Source organism: Mandrillus leucophaeus, unplaced genomic scaffold (assembly GCF_000951045.1).
Source record: "Mandrillus leucophaeus isolate KB7577 unplaced genomic scaffold, Mleu.le_1.0 Scaffold533, whole genome shotgun sequence".
Lineage (NCBI taxonomy): Eukaryota > Metazoa > Chordata > Mammalia > Primates > Cercopithecidae > Mandrillus > Mandrillus leucophaeus.
In genome coordinates this window covers 1,596,686-1,609,574 of record NW_012105731.1, presented here as the reverse complement: position 1 = coordinate 1,609,574, position 12,889 = coordinate 1,596,686, and the positions used below count along the sequence as shown (strand labels likewise).

Below are 12,889 nucleotides of genomic sequence, written 5' to 3'. Positions count from 1 at the left end.
CGCCCTCCGCCGTTGGCCCCCGCCATCGCCGTCTGAGGAGCATCGGAAGAGCTCCGCGCCCGCCCCCCGCCATCGCCGTCTACAGTTGTGATACTGCCCTTTCTCCTCATGATTCCTTGTCTAGACTGAGAAATACTGCTGTGAGGAGTCATTGTTTTTACGTCTCCGATGTTGGTGTTGAAAAATAGGTTAAAACCACTCTAATCAAGAAAGCAGGAAAGCAGCTAGTAGTACGTGAAGGAGGGCACTGACCAGGAGTCTGTGTTCCAGCACTGTTCTACTTTATTGTCAGAGCACTGAGGAGGCCTTTCCTCCTGTGACGGTGAAATCCATTCTCTTCCCTACTCCAAACCCAAGGTGAGAGAGTGGAACGTAGAGATTGAGCTCAGTAACCCAGAGTTCATATGGAAAAGAAAATGACAAGATCACTCATCTTGCTGCTTCTCTCTGTTTATATTAGCATTTGTAATTAATGCTCAGGGTGTATTCCATATGATCTGGGAATGGGCAAAAAGGTATTATATTTAAAGCCTTGAACATTGGTTTGTGTTATTGTTAATGCTCCCATAATGACTTTGGAAATGAGTAAGTTCCTAAAGGATTTTGTTGCTAAGCAGTGTCTCAGTTGTAACCAGGCCCTTTCTCAAAAAAGTAGTGGTTTTAGAAACCCATTTCACTCTCATCTTGCCAGATGCAGTTTCTTCTGATTAAGATTAGATTTATGCCAGAGCAAAGAGGTGGCTGTTACTAATTGTGTGGGCCACTTGCAGCTTTCCAGCAAGCCGTATTCTTGCAGTTCTGTTTTTAAATGTTTTGGGTTTATGATTGAGATGCTGTCAATACTTAATATTCGATCACAGTATATTCTTCTTTTTCAAGATCATTTTGGTTGTTCTGCCTCCCTTGCATTTCCATGTGAATTTTAGAATCTGCATGTGAATTTTTGCAACAACAAAAAAGCCAGCTGCGGTTTTGACAGGGATTGCATTGAAACTATAGATGAGTTTGTGAAGTATTACCAATTTAACAACGTTAGGTCTTCTAATCTCTGACTGTAGGATGTCTTTCCATTTATTGTCGATCTTCTTTAATTTGTTTCAATAATGCTCTGTAATTTTCGGGGCGCAACTCTTGCATCTCCTCTTTAAAATTTATTCTTAAGTATTGTTTTCAGTGCTAGTGTAAATGAAATTGTTCCCTTAATTTTATTTTGGATTGTTTTATTAGTAGTGTATAGAAGCAAAGTTGATTTTGATTATCTTGTATCCTAGAACCTTGCGAAACTCATCTGTTGGTTCCAACAGGGTTTTCTTTGTGTAAGATCACGTCATCCGTGAATAGACACAGATTTACTTCTTTCTTTCTAGTCTGGGTTCTTTCTATTTATTTTTCTTACTTATTTGCCCTGGCTAGAACCGCCAGTACAATGTTGAATAGAAGGGGAGCGTGGGGATCCTTGTCTATTCCTGATCTTAAGGGGAAAGCATCCAGTCTTGCCTTTAGATATGATGTTATCTGTGGGTTTCTCAGGATGGCCTTTGTTAAGTTATTATTCCTGTTTTACTGAGTGTTTCATTATGAAAGGCTGTTGGATTTTGTCATTTGCTTTTCTGCACTTGTGAAGTGATCATGTGGTTTTTGTTTCTTATTCTAATATAGTATATTATATTGATTGATTTTCACATATTAAACCAATTTTATATGACCTTGGTCACGGTGTTTATATGTTGTCAGAGTGTTTGCTAATATTTTGTTGAAGGTTTTTCTGTCTGTATTCATAAGGGATATTCTTTTTTTGATATATTTTTGTCTGGTTTGGGAATCAGTATCTTGGTAATACCATTCTCATAGAATAAGTTACATAGTATTCTCTTCTCTTCTGTATTTTGGCAGATTTTGAGTTTTCTTTTTTCCTCAGATGTTTGGTAGAACCCACTAGTGAAGTCATCTGGGCCTGGAGTTTTTTGAAAGAGGTTTATGTTTGTCGAATTTCTGGTGATCTCCTCTCACCCCTGATGTTGGTCATTTGTATTTTATTTTTTCTTGATCAATCTAGATCGAGATTTATTCATTTTACTGTTCACTTTGGAGAACCCCCTTTTGATGTCATTAATTGATTTCTGTTGTTTGTCCCTTTCTTGTTTCATTGGTTTCTGGTCTTAAGGCTATGATTTCCTTTCTTGTTACTTTGGGTTTAATTTGCTCTTATTCTGACTTTTTAAGGTAGATGCTTAGATCTTTGTTCTCACGTATATTTGTTTGTTTCTCATACAAGCATTTAATACTATAAATGTCCCTCCAAGTACAGCTTCATCTGCATCCCACAAATTTTGATGATGTGTTTTTACTGCTGTGCAGGTCAAAATGATTTTGTAATTTTTCTTGTCATTTCTTACATCTCTGAGTTGTTTGGTAAATTGAGTTTATTTTCCAAATATTTGAACTTTACTGAAATCTTATTGTAATTGATTTTTAATTGGTGGGATCAGAGAATATTATATGATTATGATACTTTTAAATTATTTATTTGTGCCTTTTTTTTTTTTAATGGACCTAGAGTCTAATTTGGTGAATCTTCTATTTGCACTTTTAGCAGAATGCATACCTTGCCTTTGTTGGATCTAGTATTCTGTAAATGTAAGTTAGGTCTAGTATTCTGTAAATGTCAGTTGGTTGCAAGTGTTATTCAAGGGTTATATATGCTTCCTGATGTTCTGCTTATTTGTTCTATCTATTATTGAGAGAGGAATGTTGGAATCTCTAAGAATAATTATCAATTTATCTATTTCTCCTCTCAATTCTTTTAACTTAAGATATTGTGAAAGTCTGACAGATATGGATGTATTTATGATTGTCATGTCTTCCTGGTAGATTGGTCCTTTTAGTATTATGTTATATCCTTGTTTGTCTGGTTGTAATCCTTGTCTTGAAGTCTACTTTGTCTAATATTAAGATAGCCACTATAGTTATATTAAGATTTATCCTTGGTTGGTACATCATTTCTCATGCTTTTATTTGTAACCTATCCATATGTTTATATTTAAAGGTTTTCTTGTAGACTGCCTGTCATGTGGTCATGGTTTTTCTTTTTCTTTCTTTCATTTTTTTTTTTTTTTTTTAAGAGAGACGGGGCCACACACGGTGGCTCACACCTGTAATCCCACACTTTGGGAGGCCGAGGCCGGTGGATCACTTGAGGTCAGGCAGGCATTTAAGACCAGCCTGGCCAACATGGTGAAATCCCAGCTCATTTGGTCATGCTTCTTTCTGACAATGTTTGCTTTTATATCAGAATGTTTAAATTGTTTAGCTGATTACATTTAGAGTAATTATCAATATAGTTGGGTGTCTGCCATTTTTCTATTTATTTTCTATTTTTTTAAATCTGTTTTTTGCTCAATTTTTTCCTCTTCCTGCCTAGTTTTGGATTTTAGTATCCTTTGTCTCTTTTTGGTGTATTAGCTATACTCTTTTGCATGTGTGCGTATGTTTTGTGTGCTTGCTTTGTGTATGCAGTAGGCACTTCTCACAGTTTATCTTCAGATAATATTCTCCCAGTTTATATATGATGTAAGAACAACCTTAAAACAGTGTATTTTCCTAGGTTGGGCGAGGTGGCTCATGCCTGTAATCCCAGCACTTTGGGAGGCTGCTGTGGGCAGATTGCTTGATGTCAGGAGTTCTAGACCAATCTGGCCGACGTGGTGAAACCCATCTCTACAAAAAAAGAGAAAAAAAAAATACAACAATTAGCCCAATGTGGTAACGCATGTTACTTAGGAGGCTGAGGCAGGAGAACCGCTTGAACCTGGGAGGTAGAGGTTGCAGTGAGCTGAGATCCACACCACTGCACGCCAGCCTGGGCAATAGAGCGAGACTCCATCTCACACACACACACACACACACACACAGCGGTTGCAGTGAGCTGAGATCCACACCACTGCACTCCAGCCTGGGCAGCAGAGCGAGACTCCATCACACACACACACACACACACACACACACACACACACACCAACAACCAAAACAAAGCATATTTTCCTTTCTCCTCTCCTGTTCTTTGTGTGTTATTTTTTCTACATGTTATAAAGCCTACATTTCATTAATACTTCTTTAACTGTCTTTTATGGAATTTTTTAGAAACAAGATAAACAGCTTTTATATTTGAAAGATTAATCTCATATAATTTTCCTTCAGCCTGAAGAACTGTTTATTTTTAAACATTTCTTTTAGTGCAGGTCTGCAAGCCATAAACCCTATCAGATTTTGATTGTATTTATTTCACCTTCAAGAATCTTTTTGCTGAATATAAAATTCTGAGTTAACTTTGTTTTGCTTTTTGGTTGGATTATCTATGTTGTGATTTCCTCTGTGCTTATTGCGATTGAGTTGATTGAGTTTCTTGGATCTGTGGACTTAATAGTTTCAACAAACTTGGAAATTTTTCAATGACTCTTTCTTCAAATGTCTTCCTTCTCCTTTTTTGGGACTTCAGTGACTCCTGTGTTAGACTGCATGATGTTCTCCCGTGGGTCACTGAGTCTTTATTAGCTTTTTGGTTTCTATGCTCCTGCTGTATCTTCAAGTTCACTTATCTTTGTTTCAGTAATAACCAAGCCACTATTAAGCTCATCTAGTGAATGTTTCTTTTTCAGATCAAGAAACTTCTGTTTGCTTCTTTAAATTTTTTTTTTTTTTCATTTCTCTCCTCATGATAATGTTTTAATTCTTGAGCTGCTTTAAGGTTGTTATCAGCTGGTTTCATTATCTCTGTCATTTCCTGGGCTGCTTTTATTGACTGATTTTTCCTATGGGGCACATTTTCCTGCTTCTTAGCATTCCCTGTAATTTTTTTACCAGATGCTGAACATTTGTTGTTTTTTTACCCCCTGTATTTTTTGTAAAGACAGGATTTTGCTGTGTTGCCCAGACTGGTCTCAAACTCCTGGGCTCAAGTGATCCACCCACCTCAGCCTCCCAAAGTGTTGGGATTACAGGCGTGAGCCACTGCCCTCAGCCAGGATGTTGGGCATTTGGAATGTTGTTGAGTGTCTGGATTTTGTTGTTTTCCTTTAAATACTATTGAAGTATGTTTTGATAGGCAGCTATTGGTGGATTAACTTGATCCTTTTGAGGCTTGTTTTAAAGCTTTATTAGGGCAGATATAAAGTAGCCTTTACACTACATCTGGTTTAGCCCTACTGTTAAGGTGTGTTTGTTCTGAGGTCTCTACTGAATGCTCTAGGTGCTTAACAAGGTCACTCCACTCTGGCTGGCCACAACTCAATGTATCTGAGCCTTGTGTGAGTTGTGAAAATAATTCATCTTCTTGCTCCCTGGAAATACTTCTTTGCTCTCTGTCTTAGAATTTTACCCTGTGCATGCATAGCTTATGTTCAGTCCTGGGCAGATTCTTAGAACTCTTTTTCTGTGTAGGTTCTTCTGTTCTATAAATTCCATCTACCCTGTGTTTCTGACTCTGCTTTTTCAACATAGTAAGACGATTATAATTTGTGTGGATTTACCATTTATCTGCTGTTGTCCGGAAATTGCCTCTGGATACAATACTGGGGCAACTTTAGGGTTTACCTCTTTGTTTCCCTTTTTTCAGAGATTGCCCTTCTTATGCTGCCTGGTGCCCGGTGTCTTAAAATGGTTATTTTATAAATTGTTGCCCAGTTTTCTAGTTGTTAACAAGTGTAAAGCCAATTACTCTGTCCTGACCAGATGTGGAAATCTTGTTATGTATCTCTGATGCAGCGCTGTTGCTCCTCTACTAAGGCTGACGTTGGAAATGGTACTCTTGCTACAGGTTCATTGTTATTCACAGTCATGAAAAGCCTGTGTTTTGCTTTGTAACTTTTCGTCTGTTGTTGTAGACATTTCAAGACAGTTAAATCTAACCTGCTTACTCTTTATTCCTTATGAATAGGCAGTGTAGCCAATCAAGTATTCCACCCAGTGATGTTTGACAAATGCATTCAGACTCTAAAGAAGAGCTGGCCTCAGGAATCTAACTTGAATCGGAAAAGAAAGAAAGAACAGCCTAGGAGCTCTCAGGCTAATTCCGGCAGGCATAGAAAAAGGGGAAAGCCACCCAGGAAAGAAGATATTGAGGTAAGAAGTAAGTTGAGTAATAAAACATATATACCAACACACGATTTGGCTTATTTAAGGATTGATTTTATACTAAATATGGTTTCAGGCATCATGGTAATAGGCAAACGGTCCTAAACCATCATAAGCTATCCAATACTGCTTTGTCTCTTGGGATTCATATAATTTTTCTTTCTTTCTTTCTTTCTTTCTTTTTTCTTTATCTTTTTGAGACAGAGTCTTGCTGTGTCACCCAGGTTGGAGTGCAGTGGTGCAGTCTCAGCTCACTGCAATCTCCGCTTCACGGGTTCAAGTGATTCTCTTGCTGCAGCCTCCCAAGTAGCTAGGGCTACAGGCGTGTACTACCACACCCAGCCAATTTTTGCTTTTTTTTTTTGAGAGATAGGGTTTCACCATGTTGGCCAGGCTGGTCTGGAACTCCTGGCCTCAAGTGATCTGCTCACCTTGGCCTCCTGCTGGGGTTACAGGCATGAGCCACAACACCCAGCCTGATTCCATATTCTTGTGCGACACTGTAGGATGATGGAAGTTCATAGACAGCAGAAATTCTGAAAAATAGGATTCCTCATTGACACAAAACTAGAAACTACTGTAGCGGTCATCTAGTCCAGTGATTTACTGTTGTGGCCAAGGAGACCTAGGACAGTCATGCCACCTGGTCAAAGTCATGTCACCTCAACGTCAGCTCCTGCCTGGAGTTTATCTGGACTTGGTTTGGGTAAATTGAAAACCATGGGACAAAGTGTTTGGCATTTATTACAGTGACCTGTACATTTCTTCATCATCTAGATGGATGAAATTATAGAAGAACAAGAAGATGAGAACATTTGTTTTTCTGCCCAGGACCTTTCTCAAATTCGAAGTGCCATCTTTCACCTTTTAAAGAATTTTTTAAGGCTTCTGCCAAAGTTTTCCTTGAAAGAAAAGCCACAATGTGTACAGAATTGTATAGAGGTAAGTGAAAATTCCAGGAACCTTAGGGCAACTTCAAAGGATATAGACTATGGCTAATAATGAGCAGAAAAAATCAGGCCTTTTCTTCATATCTGTTTTCTAGGTCTTTGTTTCATTAACTAATTTTGAGCCAGTTCGTCATGAATATCATGTTACACAAGCCAGGTGAGCCATTAAATCTTCCAGTGCTACAATTTAAGTATAGTATACTAATTTTTGCTCCAGCAGAAATGGAAATGCCATTTTATCCTAATTGGCACACAGGTAGAATTTATTCATTTAAACATGGCTTGTAGGACTAAGACATATTCCAAGTAAAATCGTTTCCATTAATTAAGATTTTGTCTTTTTTCTTTAGAGACCTTAACCGAGCAAAATACATACCAGAACTGGCTTATCATGGATTGTATTTGCTGTGCTCTCCCATTCATGGAGAAGGAGATAAGGTAAAGGAGATGAGAACCTAATTTGGTTACTAGTTGAATCGAAGGCACACCAGTCATATGATGGAAATATATTAAAAGCGTTTGATATAATGCCATTTCAATTTACTAGCTTTTTTTCATGACATATTATTTGCATAATAAAAAGTATCACTATTTCTATTTGCTCTCTGTTCTTTATTGCCAAGTTTATATCAGAATACTTGGTGGCTGCAGCAAATTATTGTTAGGCTCCAGTTAGAAAAAATGGTTCTGCTGTGAATAAAATTGGAGGAACAGATAAGCTACTGAACAGTTACTTCTATAGGAATATTTCCCAAATCATTTTGAAAAGTGGAATAGTCAGAATTTTCCAGTTTCCCTTGGCAATTCATGTGTGCTTCAGTATTTCTATTAGTAGTTGTATTATTTTTGTGGATATTCTACAGAAATTTTGTAGGTTGTCATCCCTGGTTAGCATTGATAACTGGGTTTTGCCTCAAGTTACCTCAATATTATCACTACTGTAAACTTTGGAGTTAGAGTTAGTTGTGCATTATGGTGTTACTAAGCTTAGACGTCTTAAATAAAACAATAAGATTTTGCAAAAAATGTGGTGGACCAAGGTCAGGTGGCTTTTGGTATCTGTGACACAGTTAACTTGCAGAGGCGGTAACGTGGTTCAGAAGATGTTTTGGGGGAGACTTGGGCCTCTGCATGTCTGTGTTTGAATTCTGACTCCACCACTTACTAGCTGGGGGTCCTGGAATGAGTCGTTCAACCTTGCTAAAGTGTCAGATTTCACTTGTGGACAAAAAGTACCAAATTCTTACCTTCCTTATAGATTTGTCACAGAATTAAATGAAGTTGAGCATGTCACATGCCGAGCACAATGCCTGCTGTTTAGAAACATTTGGTATTTTATAAGTTTTAAATCTTTATCACTTCTGTGTGCTTGAAATATGAATGTGGTAACATTTGTAGTAATGTTTTTAATTCCCATGCCCTTTTAAGTATTTTAAACAATAAAATGGATGGGAAAATTTATCCCTTTAGGTCTACTGTCTCTCTAAAGATGGTGTTTTTTTGTTGTTGTTTTTTTTTTGGGACGTAGTCTCGCTCTGTCGCCAGGCTGGAGTGCAGTGGCACCGCCTCGGCTCACTGCAGCCTCTGCCTCCCGGGTGCGCACCACCACGCCCAGCTAATTTTTGTGTTTTTAGAGACGGGGTTTCACCATGTTGGCCAGGATGGTCTTGATCTCTTGACCTCGTGATCCACCCACCTCAGTTTCCCAAAGTGCTGGAATTACAGGCATGAGCCACCGTGCCCGGCCAGTATTTGTTTTTTAATTGTGAAAGTATTGACTTGATGTCAGGCAGTCTTGGTTTTAGCCTTATCTTTAATTATTTGATCTTGGACAGCTCACCTTTGGAGCTTTTTTAAATTATCTGTGTAGTGGAAATTATACATGTCCTGCTTACCTCATGGAATTGTTGTAAGGTTTAAAATTAAATGTATATTTCATATATATATATATATATATAGTAAAATCTAGCTATGTAGGTGAAAGTGCTTAATGCAGTACCTACCACTTACTTGGTTTTCAGTAAATGTTTTATTTATTGGATGAATAAATTAATTAGTGACTGTGTTATTTGAGATGATATGTTGGAAAGTGCTTTGTAAACTGGAGGCAAAAAGCAGCTGTAAAGTATCATTCTTTTCCCTTTTAAATAGAGGAACATTAGTAGCATTCTTTGCCATTTGTAAATGACAGTTAATTCCCTATTTGTCCTAAATTCTGGGTTATGATATGCAGTGGGTGGGGAGAGAGACTAGGTATTGTTTTTATCAGGTGTATTATCTGTCAGCCATTCTTTCACACTATTTACATTGTGCATTTATTGTATACCTGCTCATTGTTTAAGAAATATATCCCCAGTGTTCAGCCAGTAATTATGCCAACCTGACCTACCTTCAGATGGCTTGAAATGGTTTACTACAGTCTGCATCACTATGTTTGGGACCCTTGCGTTCTCTATCCGATCTTAAATTGAATTTTCTTTTCTGTTCTAGGTTATCAGTTGTGTTTTCCATCAAATGCTCAGTGTAATATTAATGTTAGAAGTTGGTGAAGGATCCCATCGTGCCCCCCTTGCTATTACCTCCCAAGTCATCAATTGTAGAAACCAGGCGGTCCAGTTTATCAGGTGAAGCACACAAATTGTGAATTTTCGCCCTGTCAGTCTCCCTCAGTACTCTGGGCCCTGCACTGAGATTTCGGATACATGTAGAGTTAAAATTTCCGGCCTGATGGTGGTTTTGGGGGTAAAAACCAAGCACTTCGTAGCTAATGTGCTTTATGTGTCTGGGTCTCTGTTAGTAGGCTCCTAGCTGGGACATTGTTAAAGAGATAGGAATCTGCAGAGCACCGGCCGGAGCCAGCCTCCAGCTTGTTTGCACTCAATCTGTGGGTCAGCTTCAGAGGGAGGATAGTGGCCTCTCCTCCTTTCCCTTGTCTGCTTTACTGCAGCCAGTCCGCCTCTTTCCCTTTTCTGTTGCTCTCTGTGTTGTAGCTCTTTGCTTTTGTTCTTTGCCACTTTTTTCTTATTTCTTTGCACTTTTCTATTCCTTTCCCCCTATAGAAATGACTTGAAGGAAAGGGTTGAGTTGCTTCTTACCTCCATAGCAATGATCATTAGACTGCTTTTCCCCTCTTGGATCACTCAGCTTCACTTAAAAACTCTCATGCCTTAGCTTCATTGGCAAGGACATGTGTGCTGTGTCATTGGCTTTTCTTTCCCTCCTTCACTAATTTTTGGCGTGCAGCATGGAGGTGGTGCCAAGACGTACGTATGTGCAAGTGTGTGCACAGCATGCAGTTTAGTTGGAGACATGGGGTGCAGGTGATGTCATCTTGTGACTGAGCAAATGTCTCTCACTAAGGGCTTTTTAAAACATTAGGTAACTAAAATGTTTTAAGTGAAAACACTGTCATTTTGTTTTTTCCATGAGAGTTTCTTATACACCAGTCTCAATAGTCTTCATGTAATGTTACAGATAAACATCACTAAAAGTGGATCAAGTCTGGGCATTGTAGAAATTTCTTCTTGAGGCCGGGGGTGGTGGCTCATGCCTGTAATCCTGGCACTTTGGGAGGCCAAGGCAGGCGGATCACCTGAGGTCAGGAGTTGAAGACCAGCCTGGCCAACATGATGAAACCCTGTTGATATACAGAAACCGGGTGTGGTGGCAGGCACCTATAATCCCAGCTACCTGGGAGGCTGAGGCAGGAGAAACTCTTGAACCCGGGGGGCGGAAGTTGCAGTGAGCCAAGATCACACCATTGCGCTCCAGCCTGGGCAACAAGGGGAAAACTCCATCTCCAAAAAAAAGAAATTTCTTCTTGGGTTAAAGTTTGGAGAAGCAGTGTTACTAATGCATTTCACTGAGCAACCATGAGGTGGTACTGTGTCTTAGTCAATTTTTATATTTATCCCAAAAGGATACATTTTACATCTTAATACGAAATTTAGTAAGTAGTCAAAAGAATTGTATGAAGATTGCATTTTTGTTCTTTCCTGATGACTTAGCTGCTCTGCAGCAGCTCTCGAAACTGCACGGGAACTACTTCGCAGTGTTCTACGATGACGTTTTATGTCTTCACTCTTTATTCTACTGAAACCACTCTTACAGTGTGAGGGTAGAGTGTTTTAATAACTGGGACTTCTAAATATAGGAGGAGTGGTTTTTGAGGACAGTCACTGACTGTATTGTGAACAGCAGATGTGTTTTTCTTTTAAAAAGCTCCCTTGTGGATGAGTTAAAGGAGAGTATATTCCCAGTCCTCCGTATCTTACTGCAGCACATCTGTGCCAAGGTACCGTTTGCCTTAGTAATACTGATAACATAGAAGTATATCACGTGTGAAGATAATTGTGTGTGTGTGGGGGGGGTGTGTGTATTCTTGGGAATGAGTCTGCATTGTTACTTAAAGTGGTTTTATTTAATGTTCGCTAGATGGTCCTCTAGACAAAAGTGTTCTATTAAAAAAAAAACACACTTTATTTTGGAAAAATGTTGAACATACACACAGAAACAGGGAGAAGAGGATGGTAAACCACCATATACCCATCAACACCTTCCACAGTTTTGTGTCACTTAAACCCCTAACCCACATCCCCCAACATGTGTATACTGGATTGTGTTTTGAAGCAAATTCCATCATATCCTTTCACAGTAATTCCTTAATATTATCAAACATCCAGTGTTCAAATTTCCATGATGCGCTCTTACATTTTTATAACCATTTAGACAAATGATTCTTAATTTGAACCTTATGAAACCTGGGGATCTAAAAACTCTCTGAAATTGTATACTAAATTTGTGTGTGTGTTTTTCTGGAGAGATGGTTTATAGATTTCCTTTAGAGTAGTTTTCAAGGGATCTCAAACCTAAAATTTATTAGTCATTTACCTAGCATTTAAAGATCATTGAACTAGTTACGCTCCCTGATTTTCAGTTTGTTTTACAAAGTATGTTTCAGCCATCCTGCAGGTGGATATTGGTTGGTCAACTTCTGTTTTTGCTTCTCAGGTGGTAGATAAATCAGAGTATCGTACTTTTGCAGCCCAGTCCCTAGTCCAGCTGCTCAGTAAACTTCCTTGTGGGGAGTACGCTATGTTCATTGCCTGGCTTTACAAATACTCCCGAAGTTCCAAGGTAGGAGATAGCTCTGCATAAAACCTTGGGTCCTTTTTAAACTCTTTTTAAAAGGGTCTCTTTTTCTAGGTCTGAATGAGGAGGGTTCTTTGGTTCTTACTCCTATCTGATGGCAATTCTTACGATCTTGCTTTACCAGATCCCACACCGGGTTTTTACTCTTGATGTTGTCTTAGCTCTGTTGGAACTGCCTGAAAGAGACGTGGATAACGCCCTGTCCTTGGAGCATCAGAAGTTCTTAAAGCATAAGTTCTTGGTGCAGGAAATTATGTTTGATCGTTGCTTAGACAAGGCGCCTACTGTGCGCAGCAAGGCGCTGTCCAGCTTTGCGCACTGTCTGGAGCTGACTGTTACCCCTGCATCGGAGAGCCTTCTGGAGCTGCTGCTGAACAGTGAGTACAGTGAGTACGGTGACTGCTGGGAAAGGAAACCAGTCTCGTGCTCATTGAGAAAAGACTGCAAGGGAGTCGTTCTTTTCTTTGGCAAAAGTAATAAGTATGGTATGATCTGTTGTTACCCTTAAAACCATTTTTAGTGTATTTTATTGTCAACTTTTTAAATAGGTGAGCCTGATACATTTGCAAGGCCTTTTAAAAGGCTACCTTTACTGTTGCTTTGCATAGGTGGGCATTGGTCGTGTTAGGATGAATCTCCGTTTCAATGCATACCCAAGG

At 39.0% G+C, this 12,889-nt stretch overlaps 1 protein-coding gene across 2 annotated transcripts in view; it reads left to right on the top strand.

The window, feature by feature from the left end:
• The window catches only part of NCAPD3 (non-SMC condensin II complex, subunit D3), a 69,862-nt gene that overhangs the window by 8,882 nt on the left and 48,091 nt on the right, over positions 1-12,889 (top strand). For both annotated transcript variants that reach the window (XM_011997200.1, XM_011997201.1), the window contains 8 exons: positions 5,933-6,117; positions 6,907-7,071; positions 7,175-7,236; positions 7,430-7,517; positions 9,570-9,703; positions 11,301-11,373; positions 12,090-12,215; positions 12,355-12,607. In XM_011997200.1, the coding sequence (XP_011852590.1) occupies positions 5,933-6,117; positions 6,907-7,071; positions 7,175-7,236; positions 7,430-7,517; positions 9,570-9,703; positions 11,301-11,373; positions 12,090-12,215; positions 12,355-12,607 (1,086 nt within the window). The remainder of the gene's footprint in view (positions 1-5,932; positions 6,118-6,906; positions 7,072-7,174; positions 7,237-7,429; positions 7,518-9,569; positions 9,704-11,300; positions 11,374-12,089; positions 12,216-12,354; positions 12,608-12,889) is intronic.